This window comes from Lingula anatina, chromosome 6 (assembly GCF_051362555.1).
Source record: "Lingula anatina isolate TDL-2025a chromosome 6, LinAna3.0, whole genome shotgun sequence".
In the NCBI taxonomy this organism is placed as follows: domain Eukaryota; kingdom Metazoa; phylum Brachiopoda; class Lingulata; order Lingulida; family Lingulidae; genus Lingula; species Lingula anatina.
Genome location: NC_141772.1, coordinates 11,363,115 through 11,383,396, shown reverse-complemented (window position 1 = coordinate 11,383,396; position 20,282 = coordinate 11,363,115). Strand labels below are relative to the sequence as shown.

Genomic DNA, 20,282 nt, shown 5'->3' with positions numbered 1-20,282 from the left:
AAAAACTGTACTTTAATCGTCCGATTCATCTATAAGTTAAGAGACCGTCAACACGGAGCAATGAAACACCCTTCACGCGGAATTACCTAGCCACGACCGCGGCATTCACCGCAATATCCACTGCAACGTTCACCGGCCAACATCGAGCATTTGACTTTCGTTTTTTTTAAAAAAAACCTTATCTCTTTGTAATTGTAATAGATTCATAGAAATAAACCTATTCTCAAATGACGAATCCTTAGTAAATCTATTTGGTATTTCAGAGCTACATGTATTCAAAAGAAATGGAAACATTGGAATAAATGAAAGCCATCTTGTCCAATTGACTGTTATTTATAATACAACTTTCTCGATTGATTTTTGTTTGTTGAATTCTTCAGAAAATTCAAGAATTTGCTTACATGAAAAATTCAGTTTTCTGATGTAAGCAAAACAACAACAAAAAGGTAGATAGAAATAAACAAGTACATAGAAAAAATATATTAAAATGAAGATATGTAAACAAAAAATAAACCAAAACATTAAAGGAAAAGGTCAGCGCCGAACAGCAGATGGTTGCCCTGTACAGAGCAAGCATGACTCAGCAAAAAACTAGTCCCTGATGTCTGCCACGGAGACGCATTAGAATTTGTACAGTTACATCAATATATACAAACAACATCCCGTCCGATATCAATCTCAAAACAGGTGCTGGCATCCCTGTTATACTTAAAAACCACTTCTGATGAATGGAGCTGATACAGGTGTCGGCAGCAATAATTGTTTGCACAACTTAGTCATGGTGTCTTAAATCCTGGGTATGTCATGCGCAGCACGATGTTTCACGGTTGGTTGAGGCGGGGAACGGGAGGGGGGCGCGTTCACACTCGTGTAACGAGTTTGCCTTTGCATCGATTCAAATCATGTACGTTTCAAGTGATCTCATCTGATAGCAAATATATAAGAAATATAGCCCAATCACTCCAATACAATCATTTATAGTTTTTTCGTTAACTATATGCGGTGAGCCCACCGTTCTGAAAGCAACCAGGGATGTTTAAAGAGAAATCGGTTTCATTAAGATCCCTTCAAAAACAATGTGTCTGAGCCCCGTGAGATGCGCCTCTAGAGATAGGAGTGTTTAACATGAGATATGCAAGATAAACAGGTAACAGCAGGAAGCACGCGAAGTCGACCCCCTCTCTCTCTCTTTCTCGTTCTCTCCCCTCCAATGAAACAGCACAATGAGTCATCAGTTAAAAATACCCTGGTACCTGTGGGACCCGAAGAATATTAGTGTGAGACGTTGGGGACTGTCATTAGAAGTCCTATCGCCGGCGATCTGGGCGAACACCGAAGAAGAGAAGAACGCTTTCGAGATTTTCTTTCTAGTTCATACTTTATCTACCTCATATTAAGACGAACACAAAGGGACCAATAGGACGTGAACTGATACTTGTATTATTGCAAATTGGACTGTGATTTTTTTTTCTGGACTATTTTGTTCTCATTTTCTCGTCAGTTGTCTCGGTAAAGTGACTTAGTCATCCCACAAAAGGAGACGACGAGATTCCCAAGGAAATCAAGATGGAAGGAAACCTAAGATTGCTCAGGAATATAGTGTTTCTAACTTTGTTTGCCTTGAGTGGTGTGGTGAAAGCAATACGTGACGGTAAGTTCGCAGTATATATTACGACGACTTAAAGCATATTACAAATTTATTGAAAATATTACGGGGGTGGCATGGATGGAAGCATTCTTTTGAGACTTCCGAAAAAAAGTCATATATCCTCTAGTTTACTTTGACGGTCATCTATTTTTTTTTCTGTTGGGGACGGTCAAAAATGGATGATAGAAGACTCTCAGAAAATATCTCTCGATCCGCCTCTGAATAATGTGTATAGATGTATACTTAAGCCAATTACTAAAACTGATAATTTACTTGTGCCATTAATTATTTTATACCTAAATATGGACCGAGCTTTGTATAATGGACTCAAGGATACATTAAAGTGGTCTTAAGATTTCGTAAAGCGCTTAATATGATTGTTTCGTAATCGTTGGTTCTGCATCTATGGGTCTACATGCTCGCGTAACTTTCATTCGATTTAATGTGAAAAATAAGTAGACAATAGAATTCTTCATAAAAGTGCACGCAGCAACCGACAGGTCATATATCAAGTACAACAAGAAGCCATTTTCAACTCTTTATGGGGTTGGGTCCAATATGTAATTAGTAACTAAGAACAAGAAATTAAGCGATGCCCGTGAGATATGATTTAAAGTAACAAATTCAGTGCGGCATTGTTTAAGAGCGGAAACATTTGGTATATTACATAAAGTCACACTGTAATTACCTTTCTAATGACGATAATGGGAGCGCCTGACTCACCCTCTTCACAAAGATCTGTGTCGCATGATGTTAGATAATTACATTAACACATCAAATGATTGTATTTCACAAGATCTTTGTGAATAAGCCTTTGCTTGGGAAGATTTTATCGCATAATTTGGCTACTGCCTTAAACAAAGACTCGGGCAAGACCGACACGTTCCAACAGTGTTTCAGGTGCTTTACCTTTCATAATATATCAATGATGTTTTTCGATAGGGGTGGAATGACGTTTTCCTGTTTTTCCTTCCTCTGAGTCGGAAGAGTGCGCGTTATGATAGCCATCTATGGTGAATATGAAATTATTTTTCTGGCCATAAATTACACAGTCATCAGGGTTCTCATCCCTTATTTTCTTGCCTGTTATCTCAAGTTAAAATTCGAAGAATGTTAAAGGGATTGCATGTGGGAATCCCATGTAGTGATGCAGCAAATGTTTTCTATTGAAAACAATAGAGGTCCATTGTTAAATAAATGAAAGAAAAAATGCCTCCATGTCGATCTTCACTGAGTTTTTTCTTGTATAATTTTTTATGTCTTTGGGAAGCCTCATGCGGATTTTTTTGGCTTAACAATGAGTTGGGTAAAATGTAGTGATTAAGTGTAGGCAGCCAACCGTCTAGCTCGGTACAAGATGGTAACTGTTATCTTCTTGTTTATGTACTTTTTTTTGCATCCACACAATTTTTTATATATTAGTAGCGCCTGTTCAGGAAAAATTTCTTACCCGTGCCCATTTTTGTAAAACTCTTTTACATAACTTGCGGTAGGGAAGGTGAGACAAGATTTTGCACATGACAAGAAATCCCGGCCAATTGTTTGTTTTGCAAAATCTAAAACATTCCAATTTGTGATTTATTTAGATACAGGTTGTTTCGTTATGCAACACCAAATCGCCATATAATTTAACATAATATAAATTATGTTTTAAACACACGAGATGTATATAATTTTCCTTCATTGTTTTATCTGTTCATGTCCCCCTCACTACATCTTCGTCACGGAACAGAATATCGCGCCAGCCAGCTGTGGTTTTCAGTGTCCGTTTGCCCACTGTTATAGATATATCACCCAGGATTTATGACTTGGTTACAAGATCTCACAAGCCGTTCATTTCTTTTTTGTTTTAACCTTAAGTTACCGTTGTGATATTAACGGGTGACATTCTTTTACCGACCACATAGGGCCTACCTTTATCATGAAAAATATGTGGTGTTTTGGGGCTGATGTAGAAAATGAATTTCCCGAGATTCTCAGTCAAAATAATACAATGCTACGTTTTCAAACTCTTTCTTTGGCATCTGGAGATTGAATGTGTAGTTTGACATTTCCATTGAGACATGCTTCTGCGTTCTGTCTACTTTAGGCTATAATTTTTGCTTGTTTTTTTCTTCAGGTACCTGTGGACTGTGTTTAGACATTCGCGACCAGGGCCTCAAATGTCCTGATACAGTGAGCTGTTCCATATACTTTGAGTGTAATTTCGGGAGGTGGGTCGAGAGGCGGTGCCCCAGTGGGACTTTCTTCTCCTCCGCCTCACAGGAATGTGGCTTCGTGTGCGACATTTCCCCCACCTGGTGGATAACCTCATCATCAACAACTACGACGCAATCCACAACTTCTACAACTACAACTACGACACCTACAACGACAACGACACCAACAACCACAACTACTACTCCAACCACAACAACGACAACAACCCCAACGACAACAACCACACCGACGACAACCACCAAGCCAACAACGACCACAACGACGCCAACAACAACCACAACACCAACTACAACTACAACGCCAACAACAACCACGACCAAGCCAACCACAACTACGACCAGAACGACCATATTTACTGTAACTCAAGAAACTACCGAGTCGTCTGTAAATGAGGACTTAAGCAACGATATCCCTCCTCAGACTCCTCACTTCGAGAAGAGCACAAACCCCACTCCAACCAATGAGAAGGAGTCTAAAGAGGCAGAAGATGACAGACATCTCTACATACTCATAGGTGGAGCTTTAGCTGGTGGGCTTATCTTGGTGGCCAGTTTTATCATTCTTATCATTGTCCTGGTGCACAAAAGGAAGAGAAATAGATTGTAAGTATCAAGAGGAAGGTTTTAATTGCACATACGATAGACTTATAAACTTGAAAGAATAAACAACTTTAGCACGGTGAAAAACATATAGGGCATATCTCTGAGGTTTTGATCCCACTTCTGATACTACACTAAAACTTCTTTAATTAAAACGCTGTTTACCGAGGCTAGTTAACGCGTTTTTAATTCGTGTTTCGGTCTTAGCGCCATCTCTTGTTACTTTCGACTTCACTGAAGTTGGGAAATTGAAAATTTTGAAAATAAGCCCCTTTACCATTTGATGGCTATATTCACGTTAAAGTGGAGGGGGGTATACCGTTTTTAATAATCGACTTATAATTTATGAATGCAGTTTATGTGAATGACACTTCAGTGGCTGCATTTAATGAAACATATATATATATATATATATACTTGGCAAACATACTTGGATTCTTGATAACAGATTTATTTGGAAATATTGTCACTAAAAGAGGATATCTGACGATTATATTTATGGTTTATCTTTTTTTAATCCACAGGCAAAGAGAAGTCAAGGCACAGAAGTATCAATATGAATCCACTCTTGGACGCTCTGGCCATGGGTATAAAGGACCTTATCTGGAGATGGACGATCGCAGCGTGGTAAGTTGTAGTCAATAGGTCAATAGCAAGATATTTCTTCGTGCGGTGGGAGATTCATATTTGGGTTATTTTTAAGAAAGACGTGTAAGATTCTTTCTAAGAAAGAGATTTTATTATTGTGTAGTTTTGTGATATATTCTGTTTGTCATATTCAATGTTTTGAATTCTTACAAGAAATAATTACCTCGCGTTTACATCTTTGTATCATACGGAAAAGTAAGCGTATATCAACGAAAATGTTTTACTTAGTCATATATGTGTACAATGTTAACTGTTTTCTCTGCCGTCTATGTACCGACACAGTATGTTTCAGTTTCGTTTCTGTTTCACTTTCAGATCACGATGACACCCAGCACCTTACACAGGGACATGGCCCCGTACAGAGGTCATCGCACCGGTCCCCTCCCCTCCATCTCACGTGAGGAGCCACGGTACATCCTTCACAGGAACGCTCTCAGCCGCAGTACTGACGTCCTGTACGACGATTACACTAACACTTCTGATGAGGCCGCGTCCGTGGACAGCTTGGAGATGAGAACCACCCCCAGGGGATTCCGTCCAAGATACGACGACACCCGATCTGTGTGCTCAATGGCCTCTAGCCGTCCCGGCGGCAGGGGACCCCGTTACATGGATAGAAGAAACCCCCAACCTCACTACAACGGATACGATGCCGGGTATTACAGAGCCACTCAGAGTCTCCAGAGGAACGTCCATAACCCGGAGAGATACCCCAACGGCCCAAGTCGCGGAAATTCTCCAATGTTCTCGCCTGTGTTTGAGAGTGGTCTCGCAACCATGCCACGTGAAGAAGTGAGGAAACCGAAAAGACAAAGACAAAGGAAGCCACGTGACAGCGGCCCACATGACATGTTTGTGTTCAGCGAAGACTGCGTCAGTGTTGCCAGCACCCTCGATCTGACGGAGCCCCAGACTGAGAACAAGCAGTTCACTTCGGCAATCACTCTCCCAGAATGAGCAGCTAATATAGGGAAGGACTGAGCAAGTAGTTCACAGCTGAGAGAGTAGGCCTACCGACCTCCGGAAAGTGCCGAAAACAGCCGGAGAATGTGAATAAATGGCCCGGGAAACACAAAGAATGTCTCGGAATGGAGATTTTGTTGCTCTGGAACAAGTAACAAGAGTTGGAATATTTTCAACTTGAATTTGCATTCCCACTTGTGGCCGTCCTAGCGCCGGGCCTTATGCCTCTTCACACATTTGAACATTAAATGAAAAAGTAACGTTTTCGAGAACTGAGAACGAAAAATATTTAATGTCTGTCATTCTACACAATGGGACCGAGACAAATGGGCATACATATCTGAAAGTTCAGAAGTTAACGGTTGAATAATTACGTCTGTTAAATGCAGACATGTATATAGTGAGCATGACTTTTTAGTAGCAGTAGAATTAACGTATTCGAGACAATGAGCGCATTTTGGTTAGCATTTGGTAAAACGGATCCAGCCTTATTTGGCTAGAAATGCACATACCTTGCTGCCTTTGTCATAGCACACGTCCTGCCTACATGCTTGGCATTTGTGTGTCGCGAGTGAAGCTGTGCTAAATCACAAGTTCAAGCCAACTGTCGTTTTGCATTTATATATCTATATATCGTCATCTAAACCATTATCATTCAATTTACTATCTTTCAGGAATAAATATGTATCTACTTGTAAATAAAAACTGAAGTTGTTTTGTGCCTTACACTTTGTGTACGATTTTTTTTTTTTTTTTTTTTTGTGCGTTTATTGAAGGTAAAAGTAGAGCTGGTCAGACAAACGGGTGCAAAACACAAGGATAGGCAGAAATTCATGTTGAATGATCACGTGCAAGAAACGTGAACACAAAAGTGCATGTAATTTAATTGTAACTTTCACGTGCGTGGGGGGTATTAAGAATCGTGTGTTGTCAGGGTTATGTTCAGAAGAATTTTAATTTGGCTGAGGAGCATTTAATAGTTAACGACAATATATGGGTTAGATATTTGCCGTCCTATTTGTAAACAACACGCGCACACGTAGCTCTATTCCGTTCTATTCCAAAAGCACACACGTGTTCTTCTTTGTTTTGACTTTGTTTGTGAGCGCGAGCGCGCGAGCGCGAGCGTGTGAGAGAGAGAGAGAGAGAAAGAGAGAGAGATTAGTTTCTCATGTATCATGTAAAAGAGCCAAATCTATCTTGTCACAATTGACATGTATTCTGGCCCTACTATTATGGAGAATACCAAAATGGCAAAGATAACCATTAATTTGTCGGCTAAATTATGTTAATGGTGATATACTCGTAGACACGCCTGTGATTTGTACGATGATTAGGTGTCTGCGTGGCTGGGTTTAAATCGGCTCACTGCGTTCCTCTGCAGACAACTCTGACACCGGCAAAAGATGATCTAAGGGGCGGTTCATGTGCATCTTTACCGTTCTAAGTCTTTTTGATGTGGTGGAAATTCTATTCTCTCCCTCACGTTTTCACCAACTTTGCACAAACTCAGTATTTGCAAAAAAAGGGACTGACATAACATTCACGCTTCCATTTCACAATTCAGTGACCTAAACAGATCCCACCCTTATCAGGCAATAAGAAAAAGGCGCTTTGCAATACCTTATAAAAAGACTTTGCCATAAAAACGACCACCGCTTGTTGTACTACTGTCTTCTAACAATTAATAGATAAGTTAAAACGGCAAATCCCCATGTGTATTGGTAAAATATCTAGATCGAAATTTAACTAAGACACATTCGCAGAGCAGCAAATGCAGAGTGGAATGTGAACGAAGCGCATAGCTATCGCCAGTGGTCACACCAAACTGACCACAACTGACCACAACAGGACGGTGCAACGGCCACATCTGATCCCCCCTTGCATGACAGTCCTCGTTAAGACTGAAAGAAGAACAAAGGACAGGTTGTCTAGATCAGTAACAAAATATTTTAATCTTTGGTGGAGTAACTTTAATGCGCCATAATTTGCAGGATCTTTAACCAATTTAATAAGTTTACTTAAACACCTTTAGCGAAACATTTGGTTGATTTGTGCAAAAAAAAAAAAAATGCCGACTCCGGCCAGGCACGAGCATAAGCAGCAAATATATAATCAATCACGCTATGGCTTCCACCAAAGGTAAATGGGGACTGTGATCTTACGTAAGCCTACTACATGTAATAATGTTAGCCGGCTAAGCTGCACATCACAAATAATTGAAAAGACAACTAGCCTCTACTTTCCCGTCCAAAAACAAGACTAAGCTAAGCCTGAAGTTCTTCATACCGTCTGCTACTTACTGTGGTGACCTCAGAAAATTTAGGCACGTCTCTTTTATTTTTCGGGAGAATATAGTTCATCAAACGCTCTTAGCATTCGCGATTAACTGAATTTATTTTGAAGCAATATAAATAAAAAATGTACTTAAGACGGAAGATAACAGCCGATTTTTTAATTAAAACTAAAACAAACACATGATGCGACACCATGCACGTTGTACGTAGAAATCAAGTTATAAATATGTTTCTCTCCATTAAAATACACATCTGCGTGCATATTTTGCTCACGTGGCCAGTCTGGCAAATTCATTATTTGGCGACCGTTTGATTTTTTTCCATTTTAAATAAAATTTTGAGAGTATGCCTCCACAATGTCCACAAACGTGCTAATGAACTACCATGTACATTCAATGACAATATAGTAGAAAACTTTATTTGGAGAGAGAATTTTGTCATCAGCAGTGCTGACCAATAGCTAATTGCACAATACAATCACAGAACTATATGATTTTCGTCACTATGTCATGGACTTCAGCAAACATTTGGAGATGCCCAGAACGTATATTTTGTCTAAAAAGATAGCACCTAGAAAAACGGTCACAAGTATTAATACAGCCATGTATGTTGTACCGTCTACCACTCTACCAGGGCGACAGATTGATTTTTCACAGATGTTCACAGATATGTCTCTAGATAAATAGACAGTCATTTGGCTCTGTGTGGATTTTTCCATTTTTCCCTATATAATCTGCCGCGCTGGTAGAGGGTATGTATGTTGAAGGTTGACAATATTTAAAATGAGTTTACTTTGTAGAGCATTGTATTGAAGTTTTGTGCACCTGACCAGGGATAACCTGGAAATATCCCTTAAAGTAGACCCATTTAAGGGGTCTCGATCCTTAGAAAACCTCAAAAGCTATAAAGTATTTACATATAGGCCTACATGTAGTTCGAATATAAATTATATATATGTAAAACAGAAGCAATTATATATATGGTAAGAAGCCCTGCTTGGCTTATTGATAATTACGCTATATACAGAAACGTTTGTTTCTTTGTCTTTCTTAATGTGGAATGCTAAATGGAGAATTTGAAATACTGCACCTCCGCCACTGTTCTGGTGACCTAGTTCGGAGACGATTATTTATAGATTAACGACACTTGCAAATTTTTGGCAAATGTTTTTCTAGCACTGTCAATGGACTCCAGACCACAGAAAATAAATATTCTGAGTATAAAATGAAATATTATTACAGAACTTTTGTGGTTCTGACTTCAGATTAATGCCACTCGATGATTGAATAAAAAAATGCAATGTAATCCTATAAAGTTCACTTTTAAATGATACTAACAAATTTTCGTGATATCACATGAAGTCCGAATAACCAACAAGTCAAAATATATAACATATATACAGTGCACTGAACATGTTTTCAAATATGCACAGCCATCTACACCGTGGTTTCCGAGAATGGACGAGCTCCTTCAACTCCAGCTCTCGACTGACCGTCACTGGAAGTTGGCGCCATTGCCGCATATTGCTCACGAGGGGGTGGCGCCTGGTCCGTTTCAGCATCACGTGGAAGTGGTAACGTCACTGACGACGTCATGTCATTTTCAGCAAGTTCTCTCAGCTCCTGCATAGAACTGTATCTACTTCGTCTCTCCTGCGCCGTTGGGGTGCACACCTGTAGATTCTGCATGGATTCCGTGTACGGCGGGGGTGCTATAAACTCGTCAGGCTGATAGCCTTCATTACCTTTCCCCGAGTACGGAGGTGGAGGCTGCTTGTATGTAAACTGCAGATCTTCGTACCTCGGCAGGCCATACAGTTCCGAGTTGCCTGAAAATGGCAGAAATAGGTAAAGCTGTTGATTTCAAGGTTAAATTAAGTCTACTTCTTTTTAGCAAGTTCATTTTCATAGTAAAAGTATGCAGGGACAGAAAAAAATCTAAACAATCCTCTGAGTTTAAAAACACCCTATATATTGTCACTTTACAAGGTTAACCTAAATTACCCAATGAAACTTGAACGCCTTCTGATGTTCCCGCCGCGCGCATGCACCGTCGTTGCCAAGAAGCCCGCATGCGCTGACACTCCCCTCTCCTCACCGTTCCCACGACAACCACTATAGCAACCAGCAAAATGACACTGCCGATAACTATTCCTGATATCCCACCCGCAGTGATGGCCAGAGCTATACAATTTAGCAAGAAAAAATGAAATAAATATTAAATAATGTTCAACGAATAAATTATTCTTTCAGATATATTTTGTAGAAATCCAACAACAGTTTTTCTTAAAAAGGGTGACAAAATTTATACTTCATAATAAGTTTGTTATAATATATTTCATGCTTGTTCGATACTTACGGGAAGGTCTTTGAGTGACCATGGCCCGCGTGGGTTTCATGGGAGCCTGGACGTGTTTAATGTTAAACGTGAAGTCGTAGTCGGCTTTGGACTTTGGCTCCAACAGCAGAGTGAGCTCTCCGTGGGAATACAGCTCACTGGGCGGAATCGACATGCATTGGAGGACCGTCTTTAAAAAAGGGAAAAAACTACTTTGAAAAGTTGGGATTTGTGAGTGCTCTGTCGTTTGAACTTAGGTACTAAGAGGTCATGAGCAAGAAAATAGGGAGTATTCAAACAGGATAAGCTACTGAGCTATCACGAGGTGTCATATTCATATTTTGCCTTGACAAAAGATCATTTAGTTACATCAACATTGGTTCTGTACTATAAATTCACCTTAGAGCTATTATTGTTTGAGTAGAGGGTCAGCTTTGAAAACTGCTGTTCCACCCACAGTGAACATCCTTGGCCAGGAAAATGCACACTGCTGGGAAATTGAACCCAGAAAATGGAATACGAGTCGGTGTGACCATTGCCTATGAATCGCATTGCACATGCGCCGCCGCCTACTCGCCCCTCGTGACTCCACGCTCGGATTTGTATCTCTTTTCCCGTGTCCAGCACGTGGGTTTTGTTACAGTTGTCGCCGTAACCGTCCATGTAATCTGGATAATTAAATTTAATATTAAATTGAATAAAATTGCCTTAATATTTATCATGAACATCCGGTAGAGGACGTTGTATTGCTAGTACTTTACGATACAATGCAATATACGTGCAGGGATGCTTATTGTTTTCATTTATATTGATTGATAAGATCGTAGCTTGCAAATTGGGATGCGTAAAAGTTTTCCTAAAAACTGGGAAATGGTTGCTCATAATTAGGCATGAATTCATACATCCACTAATAGGGTAGGCCTACTGCCACCATGTGTCAAGCTACGCACCAAATAATTGTGACTGTCAAAAATTGTGGTACATTGTGTTAGAGGAGACGGAGCATTGTGTCCTGTCCCTCTGGTGGCGGAGACGAATTAACCAAGTGCTGCCTCTATGGGATTGGAGGGAGTCGCGTTGTTTATGTAAAATTGTAAATAACAAAAAAGAGAACAGGATTTGAGTTTTCTTTTGACTCTGTAACGTGACTTACAAATGGAAATGCCTTCATCAGTTTCAATGGGAGAGACGGTGACCACAGTTTGCGTTTGTTTGACGGTGAGTTCCAGGTTGAAATCGATGCTGTTCTGCGTCCTCGTCAGGGAAAGTTTCAGGTAAGGCTGTGACGACACGATCTCCTGATGTCTCTGGGCTGAACTGTTACACCTCTGAGACCCAAGTCGCATCTGGCGGGAAATAAACCGTTGAAATCAACAAACACGTGTCTTATGATTGAAACAGTTATTGACATCAATGAATTCTATTTCCACCGACATGTTAAGGTGACAGTACACAAATACCTTATTTTATGATGAACATCATACGCTGCTTAAAGCAGTTAAAAATTAAGCGTACACAATGTAAATATAAAAAAGGTTAAAAAAAATATCGAAAGACTATTTTACGCACACAGGACATAGGTTGGACTCTTAAGTTTATTATTTCACCAACATCTTCAAGATTTCAGTTTTTAAGTAGCATTTACTAATGTTTACCCTACCTTTGCATTTACAGAGTTTATGGAGTCATATACGAAAAGAGTCGCGGCGCTTGTACACGGGATGTCAACCTCTGAAGTGGTCGCCTTTAGCTTCCCCCTGCCTGCGTACAACGCACTAGAGCGCATGCGCACGTTACAGGCGTATGGGGCTATCCTGCGCACGTTTGGATCGTCTTGGCCCCAGGCTTTTATAACGATAACCGTATCAGGGTCCACTTCGAAAGTTCTACCACAATCACTGGTAAAGTCGTCCAGATATACTGAAAGAAAATTTTAAAGGTGAGGTAGGTGTTGAAAGGTTTGTTAGGACTTACATACATCACACAGTAATACACATATTGGCTTAATAAATTATTATTATTTTTATTATTATATAAATTTCTAATTCAAATACTATGAAATTTTTAAACAATACTTAAAAAAAGAGTATTCCTCTTAACATGTGTAAATTAACTGTCAGAATGACAACAAATACAAGGGTATTTGTGCCCTATAAATTCAATATTATTAATTCACTGTCGCCAATGTGTGCTTAAAATAATTCTTTATTAGAGCAATTAATAAGCTCCAATTATCTGCAATCTCCAGGTTTTGAAAAATATTCAACATTTCACTCAGAATCTCTCACCTGTGACGTGACTGATGGCAGGCGGGGGTAGCAAGGGGTCAGGTCGTGCAACCCCCCTCATCTCAATAGCGAAGTGAAAATCAGCACCCGGCAGAGTACTTAGGACAAATGTCAACTGTCTGTCTGTGCTGAACACGTATTTCTGAGTGAACGCATGGTAATTCTCACAGGTAACTCGATACTGAAAAAAAAACCATGCAGGGCATTTTAAACAGTACATTGCGAGCATATAAGGCAGAATGAGTGTTATAAAATAATGTGCATGTGGCTAAAGGATTGCACCTGGTAATTACTTTGTGTTGATCTAGAGTGTAAACGTTTTGGTTTCCACTTCACGTGCTGTTAAAATCATTATAATTAGATGCATTTTCACTTTTCTCTCATTTGTTTTATTCCTTGTTACCATAGTAATGGTACCTTATTCGGGAGAAAATGGACAGTAGGTTAATGCCTTAGCTTTGCCTTTACTTTCTTATCCTGCATCGCCCAAATTGAAGACTTCCTCCTATTTTGCTTCAAAGTGAATAAATTAGTTTATAAATAAATTTGTAAATAAATAATTAATTAATAAAAAATCTTACCAGCAGAGAGACTCCCTCTGTTCGAACAGGGACAGTTCTTTCTGCATACACACTTAATACGGTGTTACACGAAGAAATCCGAAATCTGGCGAAAAATACTCGAATCACTTGAGTGACGTCACTGGTCTGGAACGTCATTAAACAGAAATGAATTTTTGTCTGGTTTCGCGGCAGGCGGAAAGCGTTTCCTACTAGAGTGGTACTGGCGCTTGAGTAGACGGGCAGTGTGTATGGTCTTTGGCACTGTCTTTCGGTATTGTCCATAAAATCTACAATTTAAGAAGGTATTTACAATGAAAAAGTCAAGATCATAAGGGTGTGCCAAAATATACGATTTCGAATTTGAGTTTGTTGAAACTGTTTTCAGCTTAAAACTTAGAGGAAGACACATCAATCTGATAAGCTGTATAAAAAATCAACTATGAATGACTCGGAAACTAAGAAAAAGGCAATCCGTTAATTAACATAATTAATCCATTTCTGACTATATCAGTTCGCTTACAGGTCATGCTATCTCCTGGAGTGGGCGTGACCCCCCAGATAGGGGGCGCCGATACGATATACACGGGGGCCACCGTGAACAGGAAGTCAAATGTATCATCCCCATTGGCGTTTAGAACGACGGTCAAACTAGAGCCAAGGCTAGTGGTGGTCAGTGGAAGAGCAGAATTTAGACACGTGACTGATCTCAGCTGAAATGAGAAAAGTTGTCTTGTTCTTGTGTGAAAATACATAGATGGTTTCAGTTTTGTGTGAAGTAAAGCCCTGGACTTAAAGTAATAATAATTTTATTTAGCTTATTTACAGCAGATATTTTTTCTCTTAAAAGTACTAGTAAAATATAAAATCATAAAGATTTAAGATGTGAAAATAAACTTTTTAAGCCATAAATATATTAAAAAAGGAAGTTAACCAAAAAGCTAAGTTAAAACGAGGAACAGAGAACCAAATTGAGAAGAAAATGATATCGTGTACTTGTTTCAAAATGCCCAGACGGTTTCAGTTTTCTATATACGAAACAAAACACTGCTTTTAACACGTGAAAAAATATGAATTCAAAATATATATAAAATTATAAAATGACATTCTGCATTGTTTCTTTCTTAAAACATTTTCATCATATAAGTACTCCATTTTTCTTCTACTTTACTCTTCCGTAAGATCAAACTGTGCCCGTAACCCTAAGATTTGTTCCAGCGTTTCAAATTATCCTACAATGTATTAGACAACATACTGATACTACATTTAAAAACATTTTGTTTAAATATGCTTTGCCGCGTGTACCTGGGGATTAGATTTCGTTAGTCCATCATAGAACTTAATAGAAGACGTGCAGGATCCCATACTCAGCTTCTGAAAGGCCACTTCCAGTCTTCTGGGGTCAGCGTTCCGGAACGTAATGCTGCACGTGCCCTCGTGATTTGCTTGGTTTCTTGAAACCTTCCAAGCATGCACGAATTCTACTTGAGTTGAGCCAACATCGATGATTTTCCCACAGTCGTGTGATGTATTGTCCATATAGCGGTTGTACACTGAAAGGATACGTATCTTTGACATCAGGCTTTTACAAAGTCAACTGGTATATCGGTCATCGACGCATCGATTCAGTTTTGTATTTGTTTTATTTATTAATTTTATGTGTTTATTTTGAGTCGACTTTTTGGTCAAAGCGGCAGAAAGTCAATTCACGTAAGAAGTTCAATGCTTATTTCTGCAGAGATACGGTAGCATTACCAAGTGCCACACCTGACAAACTGCTCTCAGAAGGACGAGGCAGAGACAGGAGAAGGGGGTTCATTACAGAATTGATCATTCAGCCTTCAGGTCATATTGAGTCGTGACAAGATTGCTGATACATGTAGGACATGGATATTTCGACAGAGTTAATGAAATAAAAACTGAATGTGCTTGACAAAAAGAAGTTTTAATTTGCTGACAGTGCCATAGCGTGTAAAAAACGAATTGAAGTACGCTTAATACTTTTGGGAACAATGGGAGACTAATGCTTACGATATGTGCTATTAATCAACTGTCAAGGTTAAAAAAAAGCCTGTTGTCACTCTTAATACACTAACAATGCAAAAAAGAATATCAGGCATTTAATGGCCTTTTGTTGAAATGAAGAAAGAATTAGTTTGAATATTGAAAGCGCAAATTTTACCAAAACGCAACGTGAGAGAGGGACTAAGTCTACTAATACAGAAAAAAATCAGCTAGATCGCATTTTCCTGAGCTGTAACTTACCCGAGGTCCTGGATACAGTCAGATCAAAATTATAGTCCACAGAACCGCGCCGACTCAGACCAATCGTGAAATAGCGAGATCTCGTGAAAACATCCGTTATCTCACCGCGGTGCTGCCGATCAAAACGTCGCTGAAGTGAAACGAAGGCCCATATTACGTTGTAATAAAAAGTCTGTTCCATATGATTATGATAAATATCTAAACCTTCTCATATACATTGTTAAAGCAATATTAATGTTCATTACACATCAAACCATATAACAACTTGTAAAAATAATACAAACATGAAACGCAACTCCCCATCTACTGTTGCGCGATAATGATAATGATTATAATGATAACAGTAATACTTTTGATAATAATAACAATAATGAGAAGCACCGTCGATACTTTTCGGTCTAAATCAATTTTTGACACAGCATAATTGCAACACCGTCTCACCTAAAATTGTTGCTGGTAACTTACCAATTCATCGCTATCAAACGGGTGTTCTTTGAAGACGATCTCGGACACAAGGTACGACTCATTGATGGGCAATTCTAAGTTTACAATGCGCACCCTCAATCCGTACCCAGTTTCTGCGGACGATGAATGTCCACCGGACGCTTGGAAGATCAGCGTACATCTGTACGGGGCGTTAATGGACTTTGCGCGAGATGACCACGCCTTGACCACCAGTGTGTCGCGTTCGTACACGGGAATTTCGCCGATAAGATTCCTGGTGTTGCAGCCGTTGAAGAAACTCTCAGAATCCATATAATCTGAAAGATACGATATTGTTTATGTATCATATGGGTATGATTTATGCATAGTTTTTCTCCATTTTAATCTAAGAAGACATTAGCTTTTTATTTAGCTATTGATTTAGATAAAGATAAATTAATTCATATTAGATAATAATAATAATAATAATAATAATAATAATAATAATAATAATGATTATAATTGCGAAATTAGTAATTATACACTGTTGTCTTTGCCAATTCATTTTAGGTGAGTTTGGTTGCTCCTTTCAGCCCCCCCTCTCTCTCTCTCTCTCTCTCTCTCTCTCTTTTTCTCTCTGCTCTTTGATCAGCCAGATAACACACAGTTGTTCAAGGAGCAAATGTACGCAAAGTTCGATCAGAAGTCTAATATGCACTACATTTACACCAATTTCTGTCGCATGAAGACCCAATTAATTACTTCTAGATTATTTTTGTTTTCTTAGTCAAGTGTATACACATTAACTTACATATATCGTCTGTGGCCCGTGAGCGCGGTATCACGAGGCACCACACTAAACTAATACTCAGAACTTGAAGCCAGAAAGACCTCGCAGCTGCCATCATGGTCACTGGGTACACAGGGGTGTCACGGAGGCATGGTTGTCTCGCGGGTCTGCGCTGGGACATATATAAGTGGAACGCTACATTTTCTGACCTCTTGCTAGAAAAGAAGAAGAATGTGGAATTTAACGTAATTATTCTGGCGAAATTAGAAGGTTGTAATACCAATATAATCTATGTCGGTCTGATGTATACAATACGGTATACTGTGCATGTACATAACAAGTCTATCAGATTTTATGATGTAATTGACGTTAATTTAAAGGAAATATCCATCCAATATTCATTGAGTGGGCGACTCAGACTACATGTCTCTGAACTATATAGCTGATATTTCATTATAACATTCTAAAATCACCCATGCTGGAAAGCATGACAACTTCAAAGCAATTCATAAATATCCACCAAAAAAAAACTTTGGATTGATACTATGTCTCATAACAAGGTCGGGATTATAGTTGTCCTGTCCGCTTTAAATAAACAGTGTCATTATCTGGGACACCTTTTTATGCTGAGTGGCTGCCGTTTTCAATAAGGATTCTAAGTATATTTTCACAAAACATTTTCCAGATTTTGCTATGAATTTGGAGTGAACTTTTATAGCCTTACCGTGAATGGGGGACAGGGGGGGGGGGGGGGGGTATCCACTGATTTACACGGAGAACCACCACGCCTGTTGTGAAGTCATTTAACCCCCTACTGCCGTTTATCAACCGTGAATGAATCTAAAGGGCACTTAGAAACTAGATCACTAGCCAGATTAGTGTATGCCACTAACCCAGCATGGAAATTAATAAAAGTTGATACAGTAAATACATATAATTAGAAAAAAATACTCAGGTGCAAGCAGTACCATTAATTTACCGCAAAATATTTCGCTGTTCAAGCTATAGGTCTGTACTGCAGTCGGTCCTGGGACGAATCAGTGAGCAGTGAGACTACAACAAAAGTGTGAGTCATGCTTTACCTATTTATATTCAACGCACGGTGACTAAACCGCGTTGTATTACATCACTTAATGTTAATATATCACCTACTACTAGCACACTCAACACGTCTTCACGCCTGATGTCTTTTTTGCCAGTCGTCTGTCTTTTAACCAGGTACATTTGACACCTGTAACCAACCTTAATAGCGTCTGCCACAGGTACTGGTACAGGGGCTTACAAAACACACTGTGCTCTTTAAGCTCATTGTCAAACACGCAATCGCTTTAAATAGTGCGTCGAGCCTGTCCAGTTGCAGGTATATACCGCACAGACCAAGAATTGTAAAAGCAGTGCGGTTCATTGAACTGAGTCAATAGTCAATAGTCGCCCGTTTTAACAGTACCTAATTATATGTTTACGACGCTTATCTAAGACGGGGAGCTTGCAGATACGGGCCGTTGACCGTCTTTGATAAGAGTGGCATCGACTTAACGGTTAACGTAGACTACAGCATGTATAGTACGTGTCACACGAATGTCTCCGATACTGTCATTTAATTAAGTCTTCTTTTTGCTAAAAACTCACCGTCTAAAACATAAATGTTATTTGTAATGCCAGTTAGCCTGGATTACTGGCATTATATGTCCACCGTTAGCCAGTAGTTCTCGTTAAATCATAGTGTTCGATAGTGAGATTGCGACGCTTACGAAGCAGCACACCTGACCTGACCTAGTTAAGTGAGATGTCAGGTGTTTACCAACACAGTTAACTGTGGCAATAGATGGCGCTGGTAGGGAATAGTGTCAAGACGGCCAGTTCGTCTTTCATTTAAGACGCCTGGGTTTTCCATGTTAAAATTTGATTATAATTATCTCAAAACTCATAATAGTGATAGTTATTTCATAGTCCTTGATGAATAGAGAGATTTACTATAATGTGACATACAGGTAGGTACGTGGTAGGTCGCTTTTATCATTACCAGTTTCATTACCTATTAGTATCCTCCTGTAGGGCCTCATATTTAAACATATTAAAGGGAGAACACTGCCCGTTTTGGCCAAAAATGGAATTTCCACGGGTAAACAACGATTTATAAATCCACTCCGACATTCAAAGTTAATCCATTTTTTTTCTCAAAAATTGTTTTAAAATGTAATAATCTCTTAAGGGTTAGTCCAGAAGGGATTATTATGGAGGTATAGCAAATTACATGTTTGAAGATTCACGTGTTCTGATGGCAAGAAAAGATTGCCATACGAATTGCCATAACCGCTGTTTTGGTTAAGTTAATTGTTTGCAATGCATACTGTGAAATATGAATCTCATACAAACAGTTGTTATTCCTTTGATACTGTGTACTTTTTCCACCGTGTCATAAATTAGCCAGAGGTAGATATGTGAATATCTTTTCAAAATCAATCTGTGACCCTTGTAGAGGGTCATATATTCATTATCCCAAGGTTTACTTCAGTAGATGGATGTTTTTGTAGCAATCCTATCTGTAAGCCCGCTAACCGTCTCAATCAACTACGGGGCATTTAACACCGAACTCTATTCTCACTAAATTGCTATCAACTTCAGCGTTAAAAATGTCTGTCGCGCTTACTAAAGCTGTTTGGGGGTAATTAACTACCGGAGGCCGAGCGTGCACGAAATTTTATTACCCCCTAGTTGATTAGTAGGCGTGACAGCCGCTTAAGACTGGGTTCCCATACTTAGATCGATCCATCTGGATCGACCTAACTCCCTGGGGGTTCACGCTAAATTGCTATCAGCCCAAGAGGTTTAAATGTCTCTCACGCCTACCGAATCATCTAGGGTAAATTACCCCCTAGGGATAATTACCCCCTAACAGCTTTTTCAGGCGTGACAGACATTTAAGCCGGCCAAGTTGACAGCAATTTAGTGAGACTCCCCAGGGAGTAGGAGTGGTCTCTAAGTTGATAGCAATGTAGAGTGGAACCCCATGGAGTTAGACCGATCCTGTTGGATCGATCTAGGGATGGGAGCTCAGGGAACCTAGTGTTATTGACAATATAAAGCCTCGGTCACAACCAGCCGTACGGGCAAGTGTGGAAATAAGACTTTCACACGGAATACAGTATATAAAGAGATTCTGTAAATCATGTATACAAATCTCTTCTCATGGTTCAGTGATGGTTCAGTTGATGTGACGGGTCTCATTCAATCATTTAAATGA

General features: G+C 39.4%; 2 protein-coding genes across 5 annotated transcripts; one reads left to right on the top strand and one right to left on the bottom strand.

Moving 5' to 3' along the window:
* Positions 1-1,194: 1,194 nt before the first annotated feature.
* On the top strand, positions 1,195-6,804 carry LOC106153416 (uncharacterized). Of its 2 annotated transcripts, none has more exons than XM_013527338.2 (4): positions 1,195-1,651; positions 3,768-4,470; positions 4,992-5,094; positions 5,431-6,804. In XM_013527338.2, the coding sequence occupies exons 1-4, from the start codon at positions 1,567-1,569 to the stop codon at positions 6,070-6,072; spliced, it is 1,533 nt and encodes a 510-aa protein (XP_013382792.2). In that variant the 5' UTR covers positions 1,195-1,566; the 3' UTR covers positions 6,073-6,804. The 2 variants fall into 2 exon arrangements, with proteins under 2 accessions (XP_013382792.2, XP_013382794.2); XM_013527340.3 differs by lacking the exon at positions 1,195-1,651 and adding an exon at positions 2,631-2,661.
* Positions 6,805-8,771: 1,967 nt separating this feature from the next.
* Positions 8,772-18,847, bottom strand: LOC106153417 (uncharacterized). 3 transcript variants are annotated; one of them, XM_087015521.1, is made up of 15 exons: positions 18,668-18,828; positions 18,018-18,091; positions 17,060-17,253; positions 16,291-16,586; positions 15,826-15,955; positions 14,866-15,113; positions 14,084-14,273; positions 13,582-13,850; positions 13,001-13,181; positions 12,373-12,632; positions 11,866-12,058; positions 11,112-11,380; positions 10,734-10,902; positions 10,379-10,558; positions 8,772-10,203 (listed from the first exon to the last, which is right to left on the bottom strand). In XM_087015521.1, exons 3-15 carry the CDS (start codon positions 17,217-17,219, stop codon positions 9,812-9,814), a joined length of 2,937 nt encoding a protein of 978 aa, XP_086871647.1. In that variant the 5' UTR covers positions 17,220-17,253; positions 18,018-18,091; positions 18,668-18,828; the 3' UTR covers positions 8,772-9,811. The 3 variants fall into 3 exon arrangements, with proteins under 3 accessions (XP_086871647.1, XP_013382795.2, XP_013382796.2); XM_013527341.2 differs by lacking the exon at positions 18,018-18,091 and having other exon boundaries at positions 18,668-18,847; XM_013527342.3 differs by lacking the exon at positions 18,668-18,828 and having other exon boundaries at positions 18,007-18,091.
* Positions 18,848-20,282: the final 1,435 nt, after the last annotated feature.

What these genes read in the sequence shown, in the direction of transcription:
- LOC106153416 (XM_013527338.2), top strand. Translation starts at nt 1,567, where the DNA reads ATGGAAGGAAACCTAAGATTGCTCAGGAATATAGTGTTTCTAACTTTG. An exon ending in AAAAGGAAGAGAAATAGATT is followed by an intron (nt 4,471 to 4,991) that starts GTAAGTATCAAG and finishes TTTAATCCACAG; the next exon opens with GCAAAGAGAAGTCAAGGCAC. An exon ending in AGATGGACGATCGCAGCGTG is followed by an intron (nt 5,095 to 5,430) that starts GTAAGTTGTAGT and finishes TTTCACTTTCAG; the next exon opens with ATCACGATGACACCCAGCAC.
- LOC106153417 (XM_013527341.2), bottom strand. Translation starts at nt 17,219, where the DNA reads ATGTCCCAGCGCAGACCCGCGAGACAACCATGCCTCCGTGACACCCCT. An exon ending in TAACGAAATCTAATCCCCAG is followed by an intron (nt 14,274 to 14,865) that starts GTACACGCGGCA and finishes TTCTCATTTCAG; the next exon opens with CTGAGATCAGTCACGTGTCT. An exon ending in CAGAGGGAGTCTCTCTGCTG is followed by an intron (nt 13,182 to 13,581) that starts GTAAGATTTTTT and finishes TTTTTTTTTCAG; the next exon opens with TATCGAGTTACCTGTGAGAA.